Below are 15,568 nucleotides of genomic sequence, written 5' to 3'. Positions count from 1 at the left end.
GAGAAAGTGTGTCTGCCCTTGAATTTGTGCAACATTATTAGAGAAAGTGTAACATTCCGAGGTACGAATGCTCCCATTCCTACCTGGTTTGCCTCAGAGTTTGAGCTGTTGTGGGAGGTGGACATGGGTGAAGCTGGGAGGGGGTGTTGGCGAGCAGAGAAGGAGGACGCCGATTGTTGGATGAGAGGAGGTGTGTGGCCGAAGGCGTTGAGACTCCTCTGCTGGGACAACAGCTGCTGGTACGCCACCGGGTTGATGGGATGAGGGAAGCTGAACGAGGGGCTGAGTATGATGGGAAAGGAAAGAAGTCATGTCCCGGCAAGTAGGAATGGAGACTTAGGGCCAATATTCAAATTCAATACCCACACTAGAATTATTTTAATGATTTCCAACTGATTTGTGTGTCCTGTTTTTGCCTAATCCTCACTGCCAAGGGATGTTGGGATTAGTAGTACTACTACTACTGTTGAAACCAACAAAGCATAAGTCCGTCTACTCAGTGCTTTCTGACTCTTAGACCTTGTCTGTGTTTTTACTGAATGTAAAATGCTGAATGCAATGTCCCAAAACAGCTGAGCACTGTGTTTTTTTTAGGAAAAATTATTTAAACAGGAGTAAATTGCGCTTTTGTCGGGGACTATTTTCAGCGGCGGATTAATACACATTTGGAACAATAGTGAGTATTTGCAGCAGTAGGATGGTGTTTGTGAGTATAACCTAATGCCAGTGGTTTTGGTGAAGAAATATGTCACCCAATGGGGATGATTTATGTGTTGGTAATAGTTTTTTGGGACAAAAATTGAGCTTTTGTAGAAAAATACAACATTTGTAAAGCATAAAACATCTATTCTTCTATACTGTAACTATTGGCTGCTCAATTGTATAAAAAAAGAAATGGGACACACAGAAAAAACGCATTTACCCACAGGCCATCTCTCTGATGAACAGCTGACTACTGACCAACAGTGCCGGATTCAATTCTGGCCAATAACCCAGTAACACTGTCTCTACAGCACCTGTTTACTGGTTCCACTATTATTCCATTTATTCCATTTATTTAGTATTTATTCATCATTCTCATTCTCATATCTCACTTATTATCCATTATTCATATAATCTATTTCAGAACTGTTCATAATGTTCATACTGTTCATATTGTAATATAATAACTTAATACTATTTATCCCAGTACCCTTTGCATTATGTTCCACATTGGTCTCTTCATTGCACTCATCTCTCTACATTGTTTCTGTTTGGAGTATGTATATATTAGTGTGTCTATATTAGTGTGTATATATTGTTTTTTGGGTTGTTTGTTTTGAATGTGTAAGCACATTGTGAGCAACTATGCTCCAAAGGAAAATTCCTCGTATGTGTCTTCATACCTGGTCAATAAAGCTGATTCTGATTCTGATTCTGATTTTCTCACTGGTTTTATTTCAACAAATGCAACGCGTTAAGGACCTGAAAAATGTGCAGCTCAAGGTTCACATTTTGTAAATTTCTAAACTGATATAGGAGATAAAGTCAAAATTACTGGAATACAGTAGGATACAAAAAGTTGTACTTTTTAAAGTACTATCAATCATTGTCAGAGGTAAATCTGCATTATTGGAATACAGTAAAAGAACGCTATTGGAACTAGCTATCTGGGAATTTTGAAAAAAAACTGTATGACCTTTATTTTTACTGTACGCACAGAATGCTCAATGCTGGTACATTTTTATTTTTTGATTCATACTTTTTTTTATTGATCCCCAGTTGGGAAATTACAATTTTACACTCTGTTTGTTAGAAATCACTACACACAGGCTTGGAATACACACACATGCTCAGGACCCATTAATGCACAAACGGAGAGATGTCAGAGCGTGGGGGGCTACCAGTGCTGAACCAGCAGGGGGGGAGGGTACCAACTCCTACTGTATGTGTGTATGTGCAGTGTCTACCTACCTGATCCCTCCAACGGACAGGTGTCCGTAGGAGCTGCTTGCGGCCGAGCTGGAGCGGGAGTTGTTTATGTAGGCCACCAGAGAGTTGGGTGAGGTGCGGATCATGGTCTGCAGATCGATGCTGGCATCTGACAGCGGGGAGATGGACAGCGCCCTCTTCCTGCTCAGTCGCGGTGTCAGCCGTGGGCTGGAGAAACGTGACACTGGACACAGACGCACAGGGATCGCAATAGAAGAAAAAAATGATCGGGATGTCTAACGTGCAGCGTTACAAACTTTGAGGACACAACTTTGGTGGCTCACAGTCAACAGGCAAGAAAACTAATGTGTAAATAGCTCGGACTTCCACTAAACCTCTGCCTGCCCTCAAAAGAAACCTGCAGTTACGCTGGACCACGTTAGGAGGAACGTTCAGCCCTGAGCATTGTAGTCCAGGTCAACGCCACGCTAAGCTACACTCCATCTCCTGCATCTCTCAGACACACACACAAACACACACAAACACACACAAACACACACACACACACACACACACACACACACACACACACACACACACATACACACAGCTCCCCTATTTAACATCCTCTTATGCATAATGCATCGCCCCAATCATTCTCAGTAATTACCGTGATAGCAATCTCTTTCAGACCGCTGTACTTGAACAAGTTAAATGGAGGCAATTTAAACAAATTGATCTCAGAATACCATTAAGAAAAGAACAAGGCTTGCTCACAAAGGTGGGTTCACGACCTTCCGCTAGACCTGGCTATCATTATTATTACTATTTTCTTTTTTACATTGAAAAAAAAAACACAAGAAAATGATGGGGGGAGGCTACTTTCCCATGAACTATTTCCCAGGCTTTTGTTTTTCCGTACATTATTTGAGTGTATTTATTTCTTTTACATTTCTGGGGCATGTAGCTAGCTCCCGCTCCCACACTTGCATGGAACCAACAGGTGCTGCTTCACAGTGTGAGGGGACGGAGAGCAGGGACTGGCATGTGTGTCTTTGTGCACTTGTGTAATTAGGTCTTACAGCAGACATCATCAGAGGCGCGAGAGGCAGGAAACTCCTAATAGGCCCATCACAACTCACCTAAGAACACATTTCCTACACATCAGCTTCACTGCTGTCAATATGTAGTCAATCCCCGACTCTTTGCTGGTGGAACTCACAAACCCCTCGAGCAAAATGAATCCAGGCACCGCCATAATCACCGCGCCAGACCTCCAGCCATAAACCAGGACCCAAAACTATTATGTTTGGAGGTGGCAAGTCGTAAAGCAGAGGCATATGCACTTAGTTAAAAAGGCCCCCAGCACGGAAGACAACGGTAGTTGGGGGGCCTAAAAAAAAAAAGAGTGGTATATATGATAGAGTCGTGTATGAAAGAGTTGGAAAAACAACAAACGGGCCTCAGGAATGTGCCTCTTTACAGTCGGGCCAATAAATAAATGACTGTGTCCTCTCTGGTTAACTGGTTGCACTGCAGTAGAAACAGCTCTCCAGTGTCTACATAGGTAGTTTTTTATTATTGTGATGTCATTTTTTGGAGCCTCTTCAAATGTTAAATGTCCCTAAAATCAGTACAACCAAAGCTAAAATTGTATTTAAATAAAAAGAAAGAAATATGGAATATGTTTACGTGTTTACATGTTTACATTTTTGAGATATGATTATATAAACAGTATATATAACATTTAAATGAGCAGAGTGTAAAGGTCTGTTGTGATTTAACGTGATGACTTCATCATGTCCATCCAGCAAAGAAAAGAAGCCTTATATTAGATTTCTGCTCTGAAAAAAAATGACTTCTCTAGCTGTTATGGTTTGTACTTTAGATCGATTTAAACAGGAACACGTAAACAAGGGTTAACTACATAGAGAAAAAGGGATGGAGTAAAGGAGGGACGCGGGAAGGGAGTGATGGAAAAGGAATGTGGAGGGTGGAGAGGCGGGCGATCCATGCATCGTCATGAATGAGGAGTTCTTTCTGATGAGCTATGCATGGCATACGGGGACGTGGGGCTGCAGGGACTTTCTGTTTCTGTCTCGCCAACAGATTTAATGGGAGATAAGTTATTAATATTCCCCTTTTATAAAGCAGGAAACAGGCCTCACAGCCTGGTGGCCTGCTAGCCTGGCGCCTGCCTCACCCTTCTGGGCACTGTGCCCAAAACACCGCCCTCTACCTCCAACTTCAAACCACCCCCTCAATCCATACATCAGCCTCGGAGGAATTCTTAACGCCTCCACCGACAAAAGCTCCACTGTCTATAATGTCGCTTCTCCTAAAGCTAAGGTGCAAACAAGCTAGTTTTGTGTAGCACAGTCATGTTCCAATGGTGTAACCTAATTTTACCTGGAACAAATTTCACACAAACGTGCACACACAACTCTCGCCACTTGGTAAAGGAGTGTTTTATAGGTGGCACTTATAATTGAAAGGGTGAGCAGGTTCCGGCAGCGAGTGAGAAAACAGATGTTGCACAGGCCTTGGTGGTGCTGCAGTATGTGGTAATATATGGCATATGTGTGTGTGTGTGTGTGTGTGTGTGTATGGGAGTGTGCGTGTCTATGTGTGGGACTGCATCATGGGCGGGTTGTAATTGTGGGATCTGGATTTATATAGAAAGTCATAATTACAGGCGCACCAGTGCACATCGATACAGTAAAGAAAAGAAATACATATTAAAAAAGGGATGAGAGTGAGGACAGTGTATGTGTGTGTGTGCGAGCGTGCGGGATTATTTTAAGCGTTTGTCTGCGCAGTTTTAACTGAAATGGCTTTGTGGAAAATGAAAACACTTTAATTGGAGGGTTGTGCTAATCCCCCAGAAGCAGCTAGCTCTCAGTGTCATCCTGGCCCCGAGCACACGGCCACATTTCCCTAAAACATGGAAACTCTCTCATTCCATAACCCATAAGGTCCTTGCGGGGGTGTAAAATGGACTGAGTGAAACCAGCAGCCTACCTGCTTATTGTGCACACACATGACTATGTCAAAACGACTACATCGCCTGTGAGCGGAGACACCGATGAAATTCACAAGCGAGAGGGAGAAACTATTCCTGAGGAAGGTGATGTGATGGATGTAAGGTTAGCGAGCTGATTACATTACATCAGCTGCTGCAGACTCAAATCTGGTTAATCAGCTCTCTTGACAAGGTGTGGGTCAGTCCAATGTGCTTGGCGTGTAAAAATGTGAATTGTTTACTTTCAAATTAAAGTCATGGAGTCGTCTGAGAGAAGGCGTCGTTGGAAGGACCTTTCAAAAATTACCTGGCAGCGATTCTTGCATGATATTTTGTGAAATCAGCTGCCGTGCACGGTAAGGTTTTGCAGACACGTTTGTGTGTACATAGGGAGGGACAAGGGAGCCCCAACACAGTAAACCCCCCTTATGAAGACACCACTAGACCACTGGGGACAAATCCAAGAGGTCTCTGGAGGTCAAGTTAGCAACATCGTTATGTAATCCGAAACCTAGTCTAGGGTCTGTTTACACAGCATTCCTGGATGGGAGAAAAACATGCTCTGGTTTGTTGACATTTCTTTAAACCAATCACAATCGCTACTGAAACGTGGTCCTACGTAATTTGCTTTTGGGTAATCTTTGGCTTGTTCCCCATGACCTCGACTGGGGTGAGCCAGGCCTAAGCAAATCCCCCCCCCCCCCCCCACACCACAACAACTTGAGTTGGTGCCAGCAGGACCCCAGGGCTCCACAACTTCAGCCAGCCTCACCCCCCCACGGGCCAGTCGGAGAGGGAAAATGTTTATTTTTCCTGCTAAATCTCACTAATACTAACACTGTGAATTTTATTAGCGAGGGGGCTCGCGCCGAATCCTCTATGAGCCCCCAGTGTCCAGCCCAAAGCCGGCGTTGTGTTTGCGTGTGTGTTTATGCTCAAACCTCCACCCATGTGCTCATGAAGCCACATATAAGTAAGTGTTTGCGTATGCAGTCTGAGAATTCTCTCTCATATAAGTCCTATAGTGTGGTTTTCTTTGCCACAAATGGTATGAAGAGGCATTAGAGGCCATTTAACATTATATGATTAAATAAGGTATTCTCCGGACCACAATTCCTCTTCTATAATGTGTTCCATTGTAGAAGTGGTGAACCAAAAGGATAAATGATGTCATTGAAGATGGCTTTTTTTCCGGTTTTTAAATCGCGACTAAAAACGCATTTTTATTCCCTGGCTTTTAGTCCCGCATGAGAACTGTAGGGTGGGGGGTGGGGGCAGCACCTTATGTATCTTACACAAGAAAACAAGTGCAATCAAACAACCATTCTGCTGGGTGGGTTTTGTGTTTTTTACTGAGTACATGAAAGGAAGTTTTCCCAAAGTCTGCAGCGGGGCCTGCATGATTTTTAAATGTCTCCTTCTTATAACAGACAAATTCCTGTGTTTAAGTGTCTGACTTGAGGCGTGCCCAACAGTAAATCCTTGAACGCATGAGTGAAACGGTAAGACCTGCAGCCCTGTCACATCCCCCCTTCCCCACTGATGCATGTGTCCACAGCTTTTCCACCGGCACAATTCTGCACAGCAGCACTCAGTGTTACCTGGTTCAGCCTCTCAATTCACTTATCCAGAGGATAAACAGGGGCAGGAGGGGGAGGCGGGTGAGAAGCCGTACTATGGGTTCACTGAGGGCTCCCAGTTTTTTGCGGTGGGTCTGCTAAATATTAGTGCATAAATTGATTTTTAATATGGGTTTTATCTGCGCTGCCTTCCAAAACTAACGGTAAAGGATGAAGCACATATTTGCCACCTCTGCCGCCACTCCTCCTCCCACGCTCTGGCAGTAAATAAGGTCTTTGATTCAGGCCGAGGCTGCCCGCAACGACCATTAGCTGGCCGTCTTGGTCAATATGGGCCCTGTCTCTGGAGGCCGCAATGGAAGAACCACCAAAATGGCAGTGTGGCCTAAAACTGACCACATCACTCCTAGCATGGGCCAACACTAAAGAAAAGCTGCCGGGATGGTGGCAGCATGTGTGGACACCGGGTTGGGGGGGGGGGGGGGGGGGCTATGTGGCAAACAGCCTCGCCAAACAAGTGTGGGCAAGGCAGCACAGCAGCGGTCACTGAGGAGGTGGTTGGAGGAGGAGGGAGGAGAGGTGGTCCCTTTCAGCACCGCCGTGTTTGACTAAGTGATTGAGGTCATTTCAAAGATTAAATTGCCAAACGATCCCGTATCTGATTCACTTTTGTTCTCTCTGTTGTCTTTTCCTACCTGTGCGTGCAGATGCCTGCATTAGTGTCATGCAGTGACTTGGCCGAGCGTGACACTGCAGCGTTGAAAGCACCGGGGCCGTTTTCTTTTTCTGGGTGGGTGGTTGGTTGGAGGAGATGAAAGAAAGAGCGAGTGCTCCTGGCGCGGGGCTGGCGTCGGAGCCAACGGGAGGATTTCATTATCAGGCATCGAAAAGGCTGACTTTCACGGACAGTTTTTTCCACTCTGTGCTCTTTCTATTCCCCATTCATAAGGGCTGAAGGATTCTTGGATGCGTTTCGCTGCTGAAATCAAACGTCTGTTCTGGTGCCTGACCGTCATCTTGATAGCGGGCCGCGGTTCCTACTGCCATGAGAGAACAGGCCGGCCTCTGTGAGTTTGTGTGCAAACACGTGTATGAGTTTGTGAGCATTTGCCTGGCTGTTTGATTATTTGTGCACCACTGTGTGTGTGTGTGTGTTAAACTGCCTCATCCCTGCCATTAACGGGACAGCGCATGCAGCCCACTGAGGTTAATCTCTGCCTTAACTGCCTGACACAGAGAGCAGCCACAAAGGTCCCAGGGTAACACTCCTCTGCCTCACACAGCCATATTCTCTTCATGCTGCCCCTTTTTTAATAGTTATCTTGGATTTGTTTGTAGCCCATAGCAACGGTAGCAACACACCTGAAACACCATCAGAATGAGAGACTCTAAAGTAACGCATGTTTTTACGAGCGCCTGGCCTTGGGGCTTTTAGTGTTCATGCACCCTCAACCCTCAACTAGCCCCCATGCTACATATAAGTCCAAAACTCTCCGACGCCTTTGATGTGGGGAACTCTTGCGTGAAAAAGCCTCTAGAGGAAGAATAAGAGGATGGTATCAACATGCTTGGTGCTGAGAACAAAGGGCAAGATGGCTGTTAAATCTGGCTGTTGCTCTTGTACCAGGGATGAAAGGCATGCATGTGCTTTAGTATTACTGGGTTGGGAGTTAATTAGAGATAATGAAAAATACTTTTACATGAAAATATCCCACTGACATACAGCGTCATGTTGGTGATTCAGTATGCGTTGCATTCCATTCTCTTTTGGATCTGGTTTATAAAATACCCACGTTTGCTAAGCTCCAAGGCTAACGGATCTCTTGAATCTTCTGGCCCTCCTCCCTGTATTTGATGTTATGCAAATCATTCAGGGGGAGTGGGTTTATCACTAAAAGTGAGCGATGACCATCCCCTTTGGCAGTTAAAAAGACTTCCCTTGAAACGTTTGCCAGCTCCTTTTGTGTGAACAGTGTCACAGCCAGATGTGTTTGTCTTTTTAATGTATAATCTTATCAGCTGTGACTATTGAGCATTGATACCCCCCACACTAGGTTCAAACACAGATAGCTACTGGCACATTCAAATGCTGCCTTCCCTGGATGGATTATGGATGTGCACAGATTTCTAGTGTATCGGTAGTAATACTTAGTAAAACATCCTGAGTTGTATTTCTTTCAAAAGGCAACAAAGCACACGCTGTCTGATCCTCACCATCCACGGGGCTGATGTAATCCGGTAGATGAGCCGCAGCCGCAGCCGCCGCCGCCGCCGCTGCACTGCTCTGCATCAGCAGGTCACCGTACGGGCTCCGCTGGCTGGCACTGGCCATCAGGTGGTAGTACTCGGTGGGGTTGGCCCCCGGCGGTGGAGGGGGGAGGCTGAACAGGGCGCGCTCCTTCAGGTGTTCGTGGGTCACTGCAGAGAAATGGGAGGAACAAACAGGAGATGACAGGTTCATTTTTCTCTAGTGGAAATAATAGTGTGTTAGGTGCAGATGACGACTCAGTTGCATATCAGGGACATCATCGCACAGTTACTTGCAACCTAGGTTTGGTGGTTGTCGGTTACAGCGAGGGAGAGATTACTAAAGCAAAACATGGAGAAAGACTCCACCTTCAAGCTAGCCCACCTTAAGAGAGTGAGCCTTAGCTCGGTGGCTAACTGCTAACTGTTCAAGGATAAAAATGTTTATTAAATAAATGTATTATAAACTTGAATTTGTATTTTTACTGTTTATTCTTGTGATTTATATGTGTGTTGTTCCAATTATTTAGACGGTACGATGACAAATGTAGCAGTTACGCATGATCAAATAGAAAAAAAGGCAGAATAAGCAGTGCCTTTACTGCCCATTCAAGCGATTAGCCAATGTTGCGCATGCGCACTTCGATCCTGTATTCTTTAACATGTACGTCAAAAGGCACAACTCTGCCGTGCCTTTGTACGTAAATGTGTTATGCCAGTAATCGTCTCCGTTAGATATCAAACATGAACCAATTAAAATCGAGATATTACTGGCCCTTTGCGTAGCTGACGTCATTACACCAGCTACGTTGTGAACGCAATCCCCGCGAAATTCAAAGTCAAAATGACAGCAGCGGTGTCCGCCGACATCACAGCGGTGAGGAATTTCTCTAAACTGGACTACTGCAGCAAAAGGGACAAATACTCGTCGCATCGTTTCAAACTGACTGGTACGGAAGAAGAGATGTGGCTATGTGGCCGTGCTAACAGTGAGCGGCGGGACCTCTACGGGGTCCTGGATCTGAACAACCCGCCCGCAGCTTTAACCAAGCAGGAAAAACCGTCAGCTCATATAATACCGGCAACTACAGCTTCGCACATCCTCCACCCTGAAACGGATCCAAACATCCAGTCGGAACCGGACCGGGTCAGCACGTCTTTCAGCCCTCGCCGAGTCAGAGACTATGCAAACTAAAGCGCCGTAAAGACGAGTTTTACAACGCTGTGATCGAGGCCTTCACGAGAAAGCGTCGGATGGATTTTATGTACAAATCTACCGATTGGTGAGTCAGAAACTATTTTGGGCTTAGTGTGATTGAACTAATGCTGCTAGCCATCTGCCTTCATATTCAGTTGAGCAGTGTGTGTTTTCATTGTTGCTGACTGGGACTGACAAACATAATTAGCCGCTGTGCAATAATCAGAACTAAGATGGTTTCATAACTTTCTGATAGCATTCTGATGCTGGACATTAACGTGTGTGTGTGTGTGTGTGTGAGAGAGAGAGAGAGAGAGAGAAAGAGAGAGAGAGAGAGAGAGAGAGAGAGAGAGAGAGAGAGAGAAAGAAAAAATATGTCACCCAGAGTATTTGTCTGAAATCTTAACACACTGTCATTGCGCTCTTCAAATCAGCTGGTTTTAGAAGTCCTAAGGTCCAGGTGTAAACGGTGGTGGAGTTAGGCTTTTGCGGTTGGTCCCCCGAGACTCTGGAACAAGTTACCCCCCGATATTCGCACTGTTACAGATGTGGCTCTTTTTAGGTCCAAACTCAAGACATATCTGTTGAATCAGGCATTTAATCCGTAGCTGTGGTGGGACAGTTTCATTCTTTTGTTTCTTTGAGACCTTTTCTGATTTTACTGTTCGCTATGTTCTCTCTTTCTATTGGATGATGTCATTATACTCATTCTGTTAAGCACCGTAGCCTGCTGGTTGTTGTAAAGTGTTATATAATTACATTAGATTGATTTTGATTGATAGATTAATTGGAAATGTCTTGCTATCGACCGCGCGTGTGTGCCGCGCTTGTGCGTAACGTTTTGATTATTAGCCTAAACAATAAATTAGGTAATCTGGCTTTCATAACTCAGTGCCTACCCTCTTACTGACATCACCGCACGTCACTGCAAGACACAGGAACTTGGCCTGGGCCCTGAGGAGCTGTAACATGAATTTACCTACAGATAAACTGTATAAACTCTGCACTGCTATGCTCACAGCTATAACCTTACGGCTAGTTCACCGGCACACACACACCTCCCTCTCTCCTCTCCCTAAAGGTCCCTTTAGACCAAATGCAGCAACCGCACCGCAGTGCTCTATACCCCACGGTGGTCATAACCCACGGAGTGACGCATTTTGACAAGTCTGACAAGAGGGGCTGAGCAAAATACTGTTAGATTTTTGTCATTTGACATAGCCATTGACAGAACGACAAAACAAAGACAAGACCGGAAGAACTGAAAGGCTCAACGGAGGAGACGAGGGATCTGCTTTACAGATTTGAAGATTTGTGCTTGCGTGCATGCCCCGGGGCATAAGGCTTTTGATAAAAGATGTCTGATGTCTTTGAGGCTCGCTGGGCTGTGGGAAAGTATCTCTAGGGAGTAAAGGAAGCAGAGGGAGAGATGGATCAGTGCAGAAAGGGGTGTGTGTGTGTGTGTGTGTGTGTGGGGGGGGGGGGGGTGGCTGTAGAGGGAAGGGATACCACATTCACGCACTTCTCTGGTGTTGTGTATGCACTAAGTTTGACAGGCTGAAGTCATACACAGAGTGCAGGTGCACGCAGATGCACGCTCATAATGCTGAGAAAGGCTTAACGCTGCATGGGCAAAGGTAATATTGACCCAAAATGTGTTAACACCTGCGCTAGTGAAGCCACATTTAAAAGTGTCAAGAACTATGAGCGTAAGGGATGGATTGGTTTTCCTTTTTTCCTACATCTTACTGTGCCCGTATCCCCTCTTTCCCCCGTTTCCTGCTCTCCCTTTCTCCCCCAGCGGGGAGGGGTGTGTGGGCCAATGGCGGATTAATATGCATGCTGGTGGAAACGGGGGGGAAGAGGGGGTTGGGATCATTGGTTGGGGGCCAAGTGGGATATTGAGGGAGCAAAAAAACCTCAGCTTCCCCCACCCTCACACACACATTGGCGCACACATAACCACCCAAAAAAATCTGGATCCATCAGAACGTGTTAGGCCATGGCTGTGGTAACAGTGCACAGGCAGTGTGTTTGTCCTCCATATTCCTTTAGTTTCTCCACGGCTGCCGGATCACGTTACCACCTCTGCAGAGTCACATTTTGTTTCAGTGTGGGACCTCACTCATTCTAACACAGAGGATGACAACTACGCCTCCAATGGTCCCAAAACAATCAGACAAAAAGTTACACTGGTAAAAAGCTGATTTTTTCCCCACCCAAACACAACCAGTGATAGTGATAGTAACATAAGACTAAAGCAATGTCTGAATTCACTCCCTCGTCCACTCACTACCCCCGATAAGGCAAGGCAAGGCAGCTTTATTTGTTCAGCACATTTCCGCAACAGGGCAATTCCAAGTGCTTTACACAAAAAAAGTAAAAAAACCCAGTAAAAATACAAAGATAAAACTCAAGAATAAACAGTTAAAAAATAAAAAACAGATACAAAACAAGAATAAAAGTTACAGTGCATCGTCAGGGAAAGGCTGAGCAGTTTACTTTAGGAGAAGTACGACGAGATTTTGGACTATACAGTACATACATGTTCACATTGTAACAAGATGGTTGTGTGTTATCTAGTAAATAGACACAGGCCATGCTAGTGGCTCTGCAGGGCTCTACTGTACGTAGGTGCAGTGGTGTTTTGAGCCATATGCTAACATAAGTGACAATGCTAACATGCTAATGTTTAGCAGGAAGAAGGTTTTCCATGTTCACAGATGGGAATGTCATTAGTTTGATGGTTAAAAACTAAGGTAATGGACAAATCAAAATGTTGACCTGACGATGGTGAAAGATGGAAAGTTAAAGGGTCAGTTCCACACCAAAATGTGAAATTACATTTTTTTTTTTCTTTTACATACTGTATAGTGCTATTTATCAGTCTGGATAGTTTTGGTGTAAGTTGCCCAGTGTTGGAGATGGCTGCCTTCTCTCCAATATAAAGGAGCTAGATGGCACTCGGCTTGTGGTGCGCAAAGCCCCAAAAAATACATTTCAGAAAGTCAACAGCAACATCTCTTTCCCGACATTGTGCCCCGGTTACAAAAGATAACCCACAGACCTGGTTGTGAGCATTCGAAACTATCGTGAAAAGAAAATAGTTCCAGCATGAAACTGCTCAGAACCTTTAAAGGGGGCACTACAGTTATTATAATTCATCCTGAGGGGAACATGAGTGTCATTTGATGTCACAAGGAGTATGGCATTACACTAGGGATCATGGTTATCGATATATAGTAGAACCAACACATTACATTTACTATCATTGCTGTAACAAAGTTGTTTTTTGTGTACTATCTTTAGAAATTGCCATTTTACACGTTAAGTCAGGGTGCGCGTGGACCAGTGGTTGCACCCGGGGCTGTTAGCAGTTAGGGAACAGTACATACTGTACATGCAACAATGCAATAAAATTAAGGTTCACGGCATTATGAGTTATAGCCCAAAACAAACGCACCCGCAATCTAATGCTAAATATATGTGACTAGGTACATCAATAACAATTCCATCTGTAACGTTCATCAACGTCTTAACGTTTACTCAAAGTAAATATTTCTAAAAATAGTAAAGGCTACGGAGGAATAAAAAAACATGACGGACTCTTTTTTTAATTTTCAGCGTGCAAAAGTCACCGGACGCCCCGATCTTGGGAACATAGTCTTACTGAGAAATCCAGAGAGTGTTGTGTGAATTTGATAATTAATTAGCTTTGTACCAACTCATTTGGCGAAGGCTTCGATGTAATGGACGTTCATTGATATCAAAAAGTTACGCACGAAAGCTTGAAGCGCATTTTAACGCTTACTTGTGTGCAAGTTTCTAGTAATCTTCCAGCTTTGACTAGTCCTTAAACAGTTAGTGTTTTACACGGCTGGCCCCCAGGTATCGCTATCAGAGGGTTTACACGCGCTCCACTGAGCTCCGCCGTTATTTATGTTCTGCAGAGCTGCACAGTGCCCTCCATTTGGTGCCATACTTCCTTGCTTTACTTTATCAGTGACAGCATCTCTTCCGCATTGCTTCTCTTGAAAGGCGGGGAGGCATTACTTGCCAGCAGCGTGCGCTTGGTGATTTATCGGTGCTGGGTGCAGGCCTGTGGCTCCTCACTTCTCCAACCTGTTGTTTGAACAGGGGGAGCGAGGACAGGTCTGTCGTCGTGTGAACTCAATAGTTTAGTCATGTTGTTTTTTTTCTGTGCTGATTTCCATGGTTTCTCTCCTGCTCAAACACACACACATAATGTATATATATTTAAACACACACACACACACACACACACACACACACACACACACACACACACACACACACACACACACACACACACACACACACACACACACACACACACACACACACAATCGAGCAGGGAAGTTGCCCGTACCGCAAAGTATCCCGGATACACCTGCAAATCACCAGCGTGCATTGCACACACATGTAAAAACACCGTAACGTGCTCGATGAAAGGTGTGCTTCAGTACCTCATGTAGTGGAATGTGTAAGGTGTGAGAGTAATTATCGCCGTCTGTTAAATAATCAACTGTGTAAATAAGAGTGTGTATGCGGTGAGCTGTGGCCAAGCAGACAGAGTTGGTTTATAGTGAACAAGAAACTTAAATTCTGAACCCGCTCAACTCTAATCTCACCTCCTTAATGTTAACCGGTCAAAGCGGCTGCAGAATAGGCGCCGTGCGAAAGATTTTCCGAATCACTCACTGTTTGTTCTTCGTATTATGAACACGTCATAAGAAGACTAAGGCTGAGTGTGTGGGTATGAGAGTGTTTATGGATGAACACCTCTGCCTGGGCATTGGAAGTCATTCACATATTGTAGCACTCCGGTGGGAGCACTGCTGATCAGACTGGAGGGCTGCACAACTAATTTGTTGATTTATCATCGCAACATCAACTTGCATAATAAAACATGAAAGCTGCAAAGTATAGCGAAACACACTCAGAGATCTTTTGTGTTAGTTGAAACAGAACATCAGTAGAAAACTACACTTTAAAATCTAACTGCCATTCTTTTTTTTAGTGGTGCCTTTTATATTCAATTCAATGTTCAAAGTTTGTTTTAGCAAGGCCCTGAAAGCATTAGTAATGCAGAACTATGTACACTTTAATATTGGTTAAAAAAGTAATATTGATATCCCGATATTTAACAACGTTATCACACATTTCCCTCATATTTTCTTTAGCTCTGTATTTGCAAAACAGAACATGTACATATTAGATAGATATCGTAGTCAATACAACGTGAGGTGAATCTTACCTTCAGCAGGGCTCAGTCCTCGGGCCGCTGAGATCATGGAGAGGGTGGGGCTGCTGTGCACCGAGCGCAGGTAGTGCTCCATGTGGGGGCTGACATAATGATGCGGAGGGCTGAACGGTGACTCACCCGACCCGGGCGCCGCATGGGGCGACAGACGGATCAGGGAAATATCTGAGATGACTGGGCTTCCCGTCAGTCCTGGAGGTCTGTGAAGACGGAGCAAAGAAGCAAAAAGAAGGAGGATGAGGGTCAAAGATGAATAGAAAGACACAGATGGTGGGAGATGGAGAGAGTGGAGACCTCCTGTCTGACGACTTGTATTGTGCTGTTAT

At 44.8% G+C, this 15,568-nt stretch overlaps 1 protein-coding gene across 2 annotated transcripts in view; it reads right to left on the bottom strand.

The window, feature by feature from the left end:
• LOC116684804 (zinc finger protein GLI2) overlaps positions 1–15,568 on the bottom strand; it is a 104,487-nt gene that overhangs the window by 25,279 nt on the left and 63,640 nt on the right. For both annotated transcript variants that reach the window (XR_004330844.1, XM_032510237.1), the window contains exons 4-7: positions 15,237–15,442; positions 8,728–8,931; positions 1,954–2,155; positions 84–282 (exon numbers count right to left, since the gene is read on the bottom strand). Coding sequence is in view for 1 of the 2 variants with exons in the window: in XM_032510237.1 (XP_032366128.1) it covers positions 84–282; positions 1,954–2,155; positions 8,728–8,931; positions 15,237–15,442 (811 nt within the window). In the remaining variant the exon portion in view is untranslated. The remainder of the gene's footprint in view (positions 1–83; positions 283–1,953; positions 2,156–8,727; positions 8,932–15,236; positions 15,443–15,568) is intronic.

Source organism: Etheostoma spectabile, unplaced genomic scaffold, assembly GCF_008692095.1.
Source record: "Etheostoma spectabile isolate EspeVRDwgs_2016 unplaced genomic scaffold, UIUC_Espe_1.0 scaffold00569331, whole genome shotgun sequence".
Classification (NCBI taxonomy): Eukaryota; Metazoa; Chordata; class Actinopteri; order Perciformes; family Percidae; genus Etheostoma; species Etheostoma spectabile.
This window is presented reverse-complemented; position numbering and strand designations above follow the sequence as displayed.